The 13293-nt window shown below is 41.1% G+C and overlaps 1 protein-coding gene across 3 annotated transcripts in view; it reads left to right on the forward strand.

Annotated features, from left to right (window-relative positions):
* The window catches only part of ckap5 (cytoskeleton associated protein 5), a 31834-nt gene that overhangs the window by 14822 nt on the left and 3719 nt on the right, over window positions 1–13293 (forward strand). Inside the window, exons 19-40 of one of the 3 annotated variants that reach the window (XM_077516348.1) lie at window positions 115–298; window positions 396–535; window positions 961–1135; window positions 2029–2142; window positions 2286–2414; window positions 2611–2805; window positions 2909–3026; window positions 3531–3616; window positions 5251–5361; window positions 5911–6033; window positions 8088–8237; window positions 8377–8580; window positions 8665–8800; window positions 8908–9101; window positions 9180–9355; window positions 9629–9652; window positions 10424–10597; window positions 10688–10808; window positions 12267–12446; window positions 12535–12722; window positions 12888–12963; window positions 13051–13239. In XM_077516348.1, the coding sequence (XP_077372474.1) occupies window positions 115–298; window positions 396–535; window positions 961–1135; window positions 2029–2142; window positions 2286–2414; window positions 2611–2805; window positions 2909–3026; window positions 3531–3616; window positions 5251–5361; window positions 5911–6033; window positions 8088–8237; window positions 8377–8580; window positions 8665–8800; window positions 8908–9101; window positions 9180–9355; window positions 9629–9652; window positions 10424–10597; window positions 10688–10808; window positions 12267–12446; window positions 12535–12722; window positions 12888–12963; window positions 13051–13239 (3187 nt within the window). The remainder of the gene's footprint in view (window positions 1–114; window positions 299–395; window positions 536–960; window positions 1136–2028; window positions 2143–2285; window positions 2415–2610; window positions 2806–2908; window positions 3027–3530; window positions 3617–5250; window positions 5362–5910; window positions 6034–8087; window positions 8238–8376; window positions 8581–8664; window positions 8801–8907; window positions 9102–9179; window positions 9356–9628; window positions 9653–10423; window positions 10598–10687; window positions 10809–12266; window positions 12447–12534; window positions 12723–12887; window positions 12964–13050; window positions 13240–13293) is intronic. The other 2 variants (XM_077516349.1, XM_077516350.1) reach the window with 2 other exon arrangements.

Below are 13293 nucleotides of genomic sequence, written 5' to 3' on the forward strand. Positions count from 1 at the left end.
GCTTAAAATAATTCTGAGTACAAAATTCACTGGACTGTATCGAAACTGAAGAGGCTTTAGGAAGAGTAAGAGGAAAAATGTCAAGGAATCTGATGCCTAATCTTTCTTTCTCAGTATTAATGTGAAAGCTTTTATCAACAATGTGAAGACGGCCCTCGGAGCTACTAACCCAGCTGTTAGGACAGCGGCAATTACCCTGCTGGGTGTAATGTATCTCTATATGGGAGCGCCACTCCGCATGTTCTTCGAGGACGAGAAACCAGCTCTCCTGTCACAAATAGATGCAGCATTTGAGAAGGTAAATTTTTTTTTTTTTTTTTTTTTTTAGTAATGTTCACAATGGTAACCATACAACAAACGATCTTTCATTTCTCTTCTGTATTTCTGCATCATAGATGCAAGGCCAATCACCTCCAGCTCCAACAAGGTTAACCAAGAAGACTACAAATCAGGATGAATGTGACAATGCAGAGGAGCAAGAAGAAGATGTAGGAGGACAGGACATCATGGACCTACTGCCCAGAAAATCGATTAGGTGACTTGAAAATTAAAGTTTGCCATTTTGAAGTAGTGCAAGGTAGGTGTTTGTACAAGCAGTTGCATAGTAGGGTTAGTACCTCATCAATGTCATTAAAAAAAAATGTAAAAAGATGACGTTATAGGTTGGATGGTGTGTATCACAGTCTTGACGCAATTATTGCAAGAAAAGGATTCTAAATTAAATTTCATGTCTTACTCACTTTAATCTACCGGTACATTAATTCCATCTCATCCAATACTATATAGCTCACCTAAATGTGTGTTTGATATCAAATGTTTCAGATGTAAATACTAGCTGAACTGTTGCTCTCTTATATATTTATTAGTTAATGGAAAACCAAAGTGTTTTCAGTCAAAAGCCTTGCCAGTACTTCTGAAAACTAAACACAAACTAATTCAGCCTTTTGTCCCACCTGTTAGTGACAAAATCACTCCGGATCTGGTTTCCAAAATCGGCGACAAGAACTGGAAGACTAGAAAGGAGGGTCTTGAAGAGGTGGCGGCCATTATCACGGAAGCAAAATTCATCACAGCCAACATTGGAGAGCTCCCGCTGGCCTTGAAAGGACGACTCAATGATTCCAACAAACTTCTGGTAAGTTTATAGCAGGGATGGGCTACTTGCAGCCCATGCGGCCCGTGCTCACACTTGACTTGAATGGCCCTTCGAATTAATTTCAAGGAATCAAGATGTTTTTTGTTTTTGTCTATGGTCCATATCGTCATCGAAAGATTTACAGAATGTGGAGAAATCTCTACCTGCAAGCGGCATAGCCGAAAACCAACATTGAATGTCTGTGACCGATGATCAGGCGGCACTAAATTAAAAATCGGGATCATTGGGTAAAAGATATTGCCACATGGGGTCATCAGAAAACCATTGACAGTTAAAAGTACTGTTCATCGCTACATCTACAAATGCAAGCTAAAACTCAACCATTCATACATTAACACACAGAAACTGTCAGCAGTCCAGAACTTCGTATAAGTTCCCAACCCTGTAAAAGTACCCAGAATGCACCGTGATTCTGCCCTCCCTGAGCGTGCGTTTTGTTGTTTAATTCACTAAGAAACTGTTTAGTTCACTAAGAAATCAAAAAGGCAACAAAAAGTAATAGACACATTACATATTTAAATACAAGACATGCTTCATTTTAAAAACATGGTCAGTGCTAATGCTAAAGTCAATGCAAAATCCCATTGACATGCTACTAGTGGGAAATTACTATGGACTATTGCTGAACGATTTTAGAAAATACAGTAATGGAATCGTGATTTTTTTTTTTTTTTTTTTACATACTGTTTTTTGATTTTCATCTTGGACACCAGCCTGACTTCATTGGAATTGAGACTTTTAGTACAATTGCCATGAGTAACATCATTCTGCAATACAAATTTATGAATACAACCAAGGGGGCATAGCTATAATATAGTTTAAATAAGTGTTCTTTGAACCTTGAATTAAAAAATGAGTTTGCATGTGTCTAGGTCCAACAGAGCCTGACTATCCTGCAGCAACTTGCCACAGCCATGGGGCCTGGACTCAAACAGCATGTTAAAACACTAGGTTTCCCCATCATCACAGTGCTTGGAGACAGTAAGGTACATAAACTGAGGGCGCAAAATATTCATGTCCATTATTTCTTCTTCTTTTTTTAATTTTTTTTTTTAAATGAATCATGATTAAGACTGCATTGACTGTCCATATACAGTATGTGCTCTTAGTGAACAAGTTTTGTTTGTAGGTCAACGTCAGGGCAGCTGCAATGGCCACTCTGCAGGCCTGGGTGGATCAGACTGGGATGAAAGAATGGCTGGAGGGGGAGGAACTCTCAGAGGAATTAAAGAAGGAAAATCCCTTTCTACGTCAAGAGGTATAGAGAATTTGACAGACTTGAGAGTAATGTATGTAATGGACAAAATGGGAGGGGCAAAATCACCTCTAAGAAAAAAAAAATATTTAGAAAAAAAATAATTCCTCATATACAAATAGCCAAATGGCTCTTAATGTAATTATTAGTTCATCTATTATATTTCTTCCATAATGTAACTATTTCCATCCTCTCAAAGTTGCTAGGCTGGTTAGCTGAGAAGTTACCCACCTTGAGATCTGTGCCAGGGGATCTGATGGGTTGCATCCCCAATCTATATGCGTGCCTAGAAGACCGAAACGGTGATGTGAGGAAGAAAGCTCAGGATACTCTCCCCACATTTATGATGCACCTTGGCTATGACAAGATGACCAAGGCTACGGGCAAACTCAAGGTACTAGAAAATTATTTTTGAGCTTTGCATTACATTTTATTTTATTTTTTGAACTGTTACATGTCCTATAATACTTGATGTGCCTATCCTTGCCTCACATTAGCCAGCTTCTAAAGACCAGGTTGTAGCCATGTTAGAAAAGGCCAGAGCAGTAATGCCAGCTAAACAAGCTGCTCCCGCCAAAACTGGAGGCGCAAAAGGCCCATCGGAGACAAGAGCAGGTTTGTTTCATTCAATAAATGTGTATTAACTATTGTGTATCAGTGTATTAACTTGGGATGAAGTGATATAAACCCGAATTTGGTATCATGATTATAGTGACCAAAATGATCAGTTATAAAAGAAGAAATGTTTTTGTTTTTTTGTTTTTTTTAACTAACTAGATTTATTGGTACCTGCTGCTTCTATTTTATAGATAATCTGGACACTAAATAAAGTGATAATTAGCTAAAGGTTCCAAATGTTATTGCAATTTACTGTTAAACTGTAAAATACAGTACTCGATATACCTGAATGACATTGCTTTGTAACTGGTATTCGCCATATAATTTTGCTGTAATAAGGTAAAGTCAGTATGTTACAATTTAGTACATTTGTGGCGTGTATGTCTTTAGGAAATGTGCTGTCTTTTAGATTCACACTTATGGCTAGATTCACATGTATGGTGCTATATAGGTAAAATAGTCCGCTCTGTGTGTAGTTGACAAATGTTTTATTTGTTACAGCCTCCAGGTCTCCGACTGTCAGTGATGATATAGCCGAAAATAAACCTGAAGCTAAAAAGGTCAGAGGGGGAGTAGCTGCCAGGAAGGTACGTATGTCTGTATCAACACATGTCTAAACAAATTATACTGCAATTTGTGTTTTTTGGGTTTTTCTTTGTGGTATTCATTTCGTTTAATGTTTTTGAAATCTGAGCATGAAGTAAAATGTCTGCTTTTAAGTCCAACCATCTGTTATTTTGCACCATTCAGTCTGTTTGGCCACGATATTCACGGAAAAATTGTTTATTCATTTGTAGTACTGTATAAACCTTATGTATGGCGTTGAATGTGGAAATATACAAACTGGAATAATTCTATTGATTGTAGTTTAAAATCATTGGAAATTTTGTTTGCCGTTGGACTATTTAAATTGACAGTGTGGACGCTGTGGCGTTGGATTAACAGCTAGGTTTTCGTAAGCGTTTATAGCACCATTAAGCTGTACAAAGCAGAGGACGAAAACGAGGTCATTCATTCATAAAGTACAAATTATTGTTGCAATCGTTTTTTGAAAATATATTTTCAAAGGTTGGAATTCGCGTACAGTATGAATCTGGCACGAAAAAAATGATCGTAAAATGCCTCCCCGCCATTGCCGATCAGCCCGGGTTACGTTATGTGTCTTAAACGAACATAGAAAAATCTCTCTTTCTCTCGCTCTCTTTCTCTCGCTCTCTCTCTTTCTCTTTCTCTCTCGCTCGCTTTCTCTCTTTCTCTTTCTTTCTCTTTCTTTCTTTCCTTCTTTCTTTCTTTCTTTCTTTCCTTCCTTCCTTCCTTCCTTCCTTCCTTCCTTCCTTCCTTCCTTCCTTCCTTCCTTCCTTCCTTCCTTCCTTCCTTCCTTCCTTCCCTCCCTCCCTCCCTCCCTCCCTCCGCCGTGCATGTTGTGCCGCAAATGGCATGCACTGCTGTCATGATCCCGGGATCGAGGTTGCGACAGGTTAATACATGCTTTCCATAAACATTATTTGCGTCACACGTGGCTTTTTGCGCTGGCGTTAGTGAATAGATGCTCTATATCAATGAGTCTCATTTGCATTGGGGTGGCATGTTTAGCGTCAAATGTATGCAAATTACCTAATTTACATATGCGCAAATAACACCGGCGCACCGTGGCGCAATCTGGTTGGCAGCGCATTAGTGAATTAAGAGCTCCCGGATTGCTCCATTTTTACCGGTTAGCGCCGTGCAAAGGCGACGCAAACCTTTAGTGACTATGCCCCTCAGTGTTTTTGGTTTTCACGCAGATTCTCTTTGTACTGAAGTTCTCATATCTGTTAAGTTGCTTTTTTCCATTACAGGTTCCGAAACATGGTGCTAATCAATTGGTTTTGGGCCAACTAAATTTGCAAACATCCACTCCACAGTGCACATTTTTTTGTGTGCATAATTTACGGCCGAGAAACTCATTAAATTGAGTTTCTCGGCCACTGGTTTTGCATGATTTTGGTTACGTTGCAAATTACGCCAGAAAAATTAGACACAGCTTACTGGTGAGCTATTATTAGAACTGTCCCACAGACTACTCACGTGGTCTATGGGGGTTCCCTGCCCAAAGGCACCATGTTGATGACCCCTGGTTTAGACATTTGGTTATTTTGTATGTTTGTGTGTATCATCTGTCACCCCCCAGTTAGTTCTTGACTGTTTTATCAACATTATTTGGTTTTGTCTGTTCGCTCAGCAACCCTCTCCCCCTGAGGAACCTGACCCTATCACTCCCTCAAAGGACAAGGACAGTAATGCTAATAAAAAGCCCCTCATCAAAGGGAAGACTGCTGCTGGCAGTCAACAGGTAGATGTGGAACAGATGTGCTCCTGATGAGACAATTGTTGCACAACTACCACTAATCAAATGTTTCTTTGTTTTCAATGAGGAATAGTGCAGTAAACCTAGAAAAGTTTTGATAGACTAATCAGTGTGCACTGAGCTTTAACGTTGATCATGACCCTTGGCCTGGTGTTTACATTGTCCATTCATTCCTGAGAATATAGTCACTAATGGTGGTGTTACTATTTTTAAATGTTTAATCTAACTAATACACTTTTCTCTTAGGTGAACACTTATTAACCCATCCGCACATCAGTTTTAATTAAATATCATCCTTCTGACAAAATAAGACCTGCATGCTTACAGAAAAGAACAATCACCGTTTTCATATCACTTCACTGCATGAAATGAATTGCTGCATGTTTAAGAACTAATTGTCATTCGTCATTTTCAACTTGTTTGATCTGTCATACGTTTTTCTTTATCCATGGTTTTTATACAACAAATACATTTGTGTTCAACTGAGTATTAGTATTAAAAATGTCTGACATTTAGGCCTTGTCTCGCTTTCAGAGTACGGCTACCAAGAAGCCAGTTCCCAAAGGCATGAAAGATGATGAGGATAGGTCTGGGCCTCTCTTCATCCTTGTCCCCAATGCTAAGGAGCAGAGGATTAAAGAGGAGAAGCAACTGAAGGTACCTTACTATAATCAAGGGAGCAGATAACGTCTATCTGTTAGTATTTCACTCACAATTGAGGAAAATCCTATTCAGATAATGGGAAAACACACTCCAGCACCAATGTAATTCTCTTATTTGCTGTACAAAATGTGAAATATAATGTGATCAGTATCATTTAAACAGAGAACATATAGTTTCTGGAACCTTAATAAGTAGAATGTAACACCTGAATTTAGCTTGGTGGAAAGCCTTCTGCATCGTGCCTGTGCCTATGGTGGGGAGGCCACCCGGCGTCAAAGATTATAAACCAGTGGCCTTGATGCCCTTGAGAGGCTCTTCCTCCGTCTCCTGGGACCGCAGCTGCAGTAGGCAGATCTGCTGCTGTTTGCCTATTTGGAGAACACGGGAGTGGAGGACGTCATCCTGTACATGTTATTGGTGTCCTCATTTCTAAATGGCAAGAGCGGTTATGTGAGGCTTATGTTTTTTGATTTCTCGAGTGCTTTCAACATCATCCAGCTGCAGATTCTGAGGTCGAAACATGTGAAATTGAGGGTAGAAGTGGGTTACAAACTACCTGGCAGAGAGGCCACAGTATGTCAGACTCGGAAGTGTGGCCTCTGGTACTGTGCTATTGCCAGTCAGAGGCCCCCCACCCCCAGAGTTAGTCTAACCCCGGGTTTCCACCGGATGTGGTTGCAGTGCGGTTGCGGTGCGGTGCGTCTTGACTGCGTGCTCCGGACGCGTCAATTTTTTGGTCAATCCACACCGGCTCCGCACAGCTGCGGTCCGGCAGCTCCGTCGCCGCCCAGTTCCCAACGTGTCTCGCGGGACCGCGCGCGCGCGATCATGTGGCATTTCACAACGACAAACATACAGAAAGTCTGTGCTCAACCGAGAAGCAGAAAGAGAGGTGGACTTCTTATGATTTAACCTTTTCTTCTTCTTCTTCTGCTATGAGATTCCATGCAGCATCCTTTTTTTGGTTGTCCTTATAAAAAGGATGTGCCGTGTCATATATTATTTTGTGGTTTTCCACCTCCAATATAAACCTCTCCTCGTCCATGTTTGCTGGTGTCTAAACCATGAATGAGCACATGGCCCGGCGACGCCCACGTCACGTTTTGCTGAAAAGCTTGCGAAATAGGAGCTGGCGAGTGTTTTATTCTGAAAGGTAACCGGAAATTTATTTTGAAACTGTGTCGGTCTTCCTGTCCCGCTCGATGTGTTTTGTGCTAGCTTGCCATTTGCCGGAGGCCTACCGCTGCGGCATCCGGCAAAAATAGAAAATAGGTCTATCCTTGCGGAAGGCCTGCGGTACGCCGCAGCTGAGACGCAGTCGACACGCAACGCACCCGCAAGCGGTGTAAACTGCACCATTCAAATGAATGGAATCTAATTGCTTGCGTCGCCGGAACGCACCGCAACCGCACTGCAACCGCATCCGGTGTAAACCCGGGGTAACAAGTCGACTAATCATGACAGCCCTAGTTGAGTGTTGACAGATATCTTGGTGTCCACCTGGATCACAAACTGCACTGGTAGGAACATGCGAATGACTCTTCTTTTACATAAAGTTAAGCTCTTTTGATGTCTGCAATGAAATGCGCTACCTTTTTTTTTTTTTTTTTTTTTTTTTTTTTTTAAATCAGTTTTCATCAGTGCTATGTCTTTTGTTGCGGTGTGGTGGGGGAACAGCGTGACAAGTAAGGAGGGGAACCGTCTCGACAAAGTGGTCAAGTTTGTGTGTCAGTGATGGAGGTAGTTGGACCATCGGAGCACTGGTGGAGAGTGGAATGAGGAGGCATGACACTGTAACATCTCAGAGAATAAGTCACAGTGACTGATTCCTCTCAATGTGCTTCAGGACTTGGAAGATTTGTATCGGTCGCCATTTCATTGTCAAAGAGATCTTGTTAACATGCATTTTGGTACTATTGCTAAATTATGCTAATAACTTGTTTTTTTTTGTCCTTTTCTTGTCACTTTGCTTTGTATATGGGTGTGCACCTTGAATTTCCACTTTGGGGATTAATAAAGTATCTGTATATATCTAATCCATCTATCAGATTTTGAAGTGGAACTTCATCACTCCTCGAGATGAATATTTGGAACAGCTTAAAACTCAGATGTCTACCTGCTTTGCCAAGTGGCTCCAGGATGAACTCTTCCATCTTGACTTCCAGAGACATGTGAAGGCTATTAGTGTCATGATTGAGGTGAGAATGCATGCGTGATGTCACTTTTTTTTTCATGTAAATTTCAGGCATACATAAGACTGTAGGCCCTTATTTCCTTGCATGCATAGATCACACTGTGAATAAACTAAGCAGCCACTTCACTTGTGTTACTTGACAGAGGTTGGAGAGTGAGAGTGATGCCACCATAAGTTGTCTGGACTTAATTCTTAAGTGGTTCACCTTGCGCTTTTTCGACACCAACACGACAGTCCTCATGAAGGTGCTGGAGTATTTGAAGCTGCTTTTTGCCATGCTCGATAGAGAGAACTATCATCTCACTGAGTATGAGGCAAACTCGTTTGTCCCGTACCTTCTACTCAAGGTCAGCATGCACTACATATGGCTACACAAGCCTTTTCTCTGTGAATGGTGTTTAAGTCTAGGTTCCTCAATGTTCTTTTCTAAGGTTGGAGAGTCTAAGGATGTGGTTCGCAAAGATGCTCGGGCAATATTGGCCATGCTATGTAAGGTTTACCCTGCATCCAAGGTCTTTCCTTACCTGATGGATGGCACCAAGTCCAAAAACTCCAAACAAAGAGCTGGTGAGTCGCTGTAATCTTCCATTTTCATTGCATTAAATTATTCAAAATGTATTGCTCACTGTGAGTGCATGTTTTCTTATATTGTGTTTTTGGATTTATGTCATAAGAATGTCTGGAGGAGTTGGGTTCTTTAATAGAAGGCTATGGACTGAATGTATGCCAACCAACTCCAGCCAAGTCTCTGAAAGAGATCGCAGTTCATATCGGTGATAGAGACACTTCCGTCCGAAATGCTGCTCTAAACACGGTAGTGGCCGTGTACAACGTCTGTGGAGACCAAGTGTATAAACTTATAGGAAACGTAAGTGTGAGGAGTGCAATAGTCAAAGCTATTTAAAACTCAACTCCAAAATTGATGTTGCCCATCCATTATTTTCAGTTGTCGGATAAAGATATGAGCATGTTGGAAGAGAGGATCAAACGTTCGGCAATGAAGAAGACGGCTGCTACTCCAGTCAAGCAGAGTGCAAATGAGCGCTCTCAAAGAGATCACCCAGCTAACCCCAATGGCACTTTCCTTCGCAAGTCCTCGCAGGAAGACCCCAACAAACTCAAGTAGGTCACCAGAGCCTAAAGTGGGACATTTGTGCCATGAATGACCAATTGCATAATTCTCTACTTGAGTTCCTATAGGTGTCATGGCCCAATTTAATTCTTTTGTCCATATATGGCACTTACTACTAGACAGGATCTGACAGTGAAAGCAAACCTTGTGTGTCTTTTGGCTGCGAAGCGGGCCTGCTGCTTGCATGTCTCTTAACTCCTCATCTTTTTCCCCCCTGTGATTTCCTCCTTTCTGTATTCTTCCTGCCTTCCTCTCCGGAGCAGAATTATGTATCGCACTTATAGGATGTGAGTAACTCTTCCTCCTGCTCCTCTTGTGTCTGTGTCCTTTGCAAGGAACTTAAAATATTTTAGCATCCTAATGTGAAAGGACACCATCATTTGGATTTGCCTCATTCAATAGATGGTGCAATGCAAACTATCAATTTTTCTGTATTCAATTCCAATCATCATCCATTTTTGGTTGTGCAGCATAATCAAAATGCCAAAACTTTAGTTTCATATAGAAGTTCATTTTGGCTAATGATATTTAAACATGTAACAATTCTCTTGCACCATGTGTAGCTGTGGTGCCTCTAATGATAAAGCTGATTCCTAAAGTGTGTGCATTATATATATGTAAAATTAGGGGTTCAGTTGCACACAATAATAATTTCAAGTAGTTAAATCACTCATTGGCAGCATTTACTGCTCTGAGAGTATAGGAATGTCTTTGTCAAAATTCAATACTTTTAGGTGTTGGCTAGTTGAGGATTAGCAACAGGTGAAGTTGACATAAGGAATTAGACATCTGGGCTCATTTTTAAACCGAGACCATTCTATACCTGGAACAAATTATGTAGCTCCCCCATCCCAATTCTGGAGTTTTCTGTATTTGTCTTGCTTGCTACCAGAATTTTTTTTTCCCTCCCTCTCCCCAGCAAGTCCCCTCCCCCCCACCAATAACTTGCATCAACTTGCACAGAAATAACAGACAATAATAGAATAACTCAAAATCACTAAAATAAAAATGATCACACTGCCCTATCACTTAGGCTTACATACAGTTCTCTTCCCCAGCCAAGCCCGCCAGAACGCCCAGCACAGCGAGTCCTCTCAAATGCCCATCCCCAAGAAGTTCCAATTAGACCTGGATATGATTGGGATGGACCTGAGTCGAGTCACCGAATTGCCGGACCTTGTCCAACACGAACTGGATGAGCTGCTGGAGCCCATTGTGATCCCTGAGCCCAAGTAAGTTTACCTGATGTGCACAAGATGCGTGTAGAACAGATCTTGGACTCGCAAGTTGTTGATTTCAATGCCGCTGTGTCGTCTCACCAGGATGCGCACTATTTCCCCACACTTTGATGATCTCCACAACAGCACTGCGTCCACTATCAACTTTGTCATCTCTCAGGTGGCCAGTGGGGACATTAACACCAGCATACAGGCCCTTGCGCAGGTAAAGGTCACTTGCCCTCCACTGTGTGGGTTATTGCAACAGCTATGACTGCAGAGGCTTCACTGCATTTAAAGTAGGAAGGGTTGTCAAACTCATTAATAGAGGGGTAACTTAAATCCAAATTTGATCTGAAGTGGGCCTTATAAGCTAAAAAATAATGACAGGTCAAAATATTACCTGTTTTTGTGGTGCAAATAATTTTGATTTTTTTTTCATCAATTTCTTAACAAAAATGAGGACCAGATTTTTGCATCAGATCCTGAGTAAATGCTAAATTTCCAAATGTCAGTTAAGAGGTCATCAGTGTAACCCGCAGTGAGTAAAATTAGCAACAACAGTTAATTATTCTGAAAAACTGCAGTTTTTGTCCTCAAGGGTTGTATATTTGACACCCCTGATTTAAAGAGATGCAGCCATTTTCAGGTTGTTTTGTCTATTTTTCCTTGTACAATCTATATCTTAACTCATTTGCTCCCAAAAACGTATAAATGTGTTCTATTTGAAATGTTTTAAGTGTCCCAAAGACGTATCTATACGGTTTTTGTTTTTTTTTTAATGCTAGACCAGGGGTCTTCAAGTTCGGTCCTCGAGAGCCCCTATTCAGCCTGTTAACCATGTTTCTCTCCACTAACACACCTGATTCATGATCGGGATCGTTATCAGGGTTCTGCAAAGCTTGCTGATTAGCTGATCATTAGATTCATCTGTGCTGAAGGTTGGAGACATGGAAATCAGGCTGGATAGGGGCTCTCAAGGACCGAACTTGGAGACCCCTATGCTAGAGCATACAGAAGGCTTTGATGCAGCCTCTCAACTGCAGAGAACGGGTGACGCTATGGTACTAATTACAAAAACGTTCAGCAGGTGGCAGCAGATATGAGATCAACCAGGGCCATCTTGAAAACAAGCTCAATTACTCACAATTCTAAATTGATTTGTGAATAATGAGGAAACTTAGCTATAGTCTAATGCTAATTGCTGCAAAACGGAAAAAGATAGAAAAATGCTTTTTTTTTTTCCTGATGAAAGAAGAGACTTTAATCTTTCTTTTGGTAGGGTCCATGTTTTTATAGCAATAGAACACTATTCTGTGGGCCTTGCAAAATTGGTCAAAATCCAGTAAAACAGTTGGGAGCAAAGGGGATTGCTTATGTGAAAATGGCTGCGAGTGAATGAGTTAAAAACACATTTTGCCCCTTGCTGTTGACCGAAAACGACGTGTGCTCAGAGCACAGGTAATGACCAATCATGGCTGTTTATTATTGTGACATGACCAAACCCAGAAAACAGGTGAGCCGCGATTGGTCACATTGCCACACAGCAAGCATCGTTAATTTTCAGTGCAAGTGCAAATTGAAGCACTAATTACCCAAATAGCTTAAGAAAAAAAAGTATCTGTTGTAAACTTTGAAGTAATAAATCAATGCATGATGCTGAAAAATGGGTCTGTCCTCACAGATTGATGAAGTATTGTGGCAGGAGAACAAGGCAGAGGTCATGTCAGGACACATTGACCAGTTCCTCATTGCCACCATCATGCAGCTGCGGCTCATCTATAATACCCACATGGCAGATGACAGGTTGGACAAGAAGGTTATATTTAAACTATATAGCTGCATCCTTGGCAATATGCTGTCTGTGAGTAACTCCCACATAAAATTTTATTGGATGAGCCAGAGGTGGAAAACTGGAAGTGTTCATGTATCTCTTTATTCTTGCCTTTCAGTTATTCTCCTTGGAGTCTTTGGCGCGAGAAGCATCCATGGGTGTGTTGAAGGACCTGATGCATGGCCTGATAACGCTGATCCTGGACAGCAGGGTGGAGGACACCGAGGAAGGCCAGCAGGTCATCAGATCTGTGAACCTGCTTGTAGTCAAAGTGCTGGAAAAATCTGACCAGACCAACATAATTAGGTAAATAAGCCCTAGATATTAACAGAGTATTTTTAAGATTGAGATAGAGATTCATGTTAAACTTGATATTTTCGTGTATGTATGTACTTTTTTTTTTGTTTTTTTTTTGTTTTAATCTATTATTATTATTTTATTTTTTTACTGAAAATGTATGACTGTGTGCAGTGCCCTGCTTGTGATGCTTCAAGACACTTTGGTCCCAATAGCCGGGTCTCCCATGTTCTCTGAACTGGTGATGAAGGTAAGTCTCATCTGACGTTGCAGAAACTGGAAGTGTCGATGCTTAAACGGAAATGAAAGCTTAATGTGACGTGTGTTTACTCAACAGTGCCTGTGGAGGCTGATTCGCCACCTCCCGGAGACCATCAACAGCATCAACCTTGATCGGATTTTGTTCGATGTCCACAACATCATGAAGGTTTTCCCCAAAGAGAAACTTAAGCAGCTCAAGAATGACGTTCCACACAGAACCCTCAAGACTCTATTACACACGCTTTGCAAGCTTACTGGGGTTAAGGTAACAAACCTTCATGAACACGAGATTTTTTTCCTTCTTCCAGACTCATTTGCC

Source organism: Festucalex cinctus, chromosome 3 (genome assembly GCF_051991245.1).
Source record: "Festucalex cinctus isolate MCC-2025b chromosome 3, RoL_Fcin_1.0, whole genome shotgun sequence".
Lineage (NCBI taxonomy): Eukaryota > Metazoa > Chordata > Actinopteri > Syngnathiformes > Syngnathidae > Festucalex > Festucalex cinctus.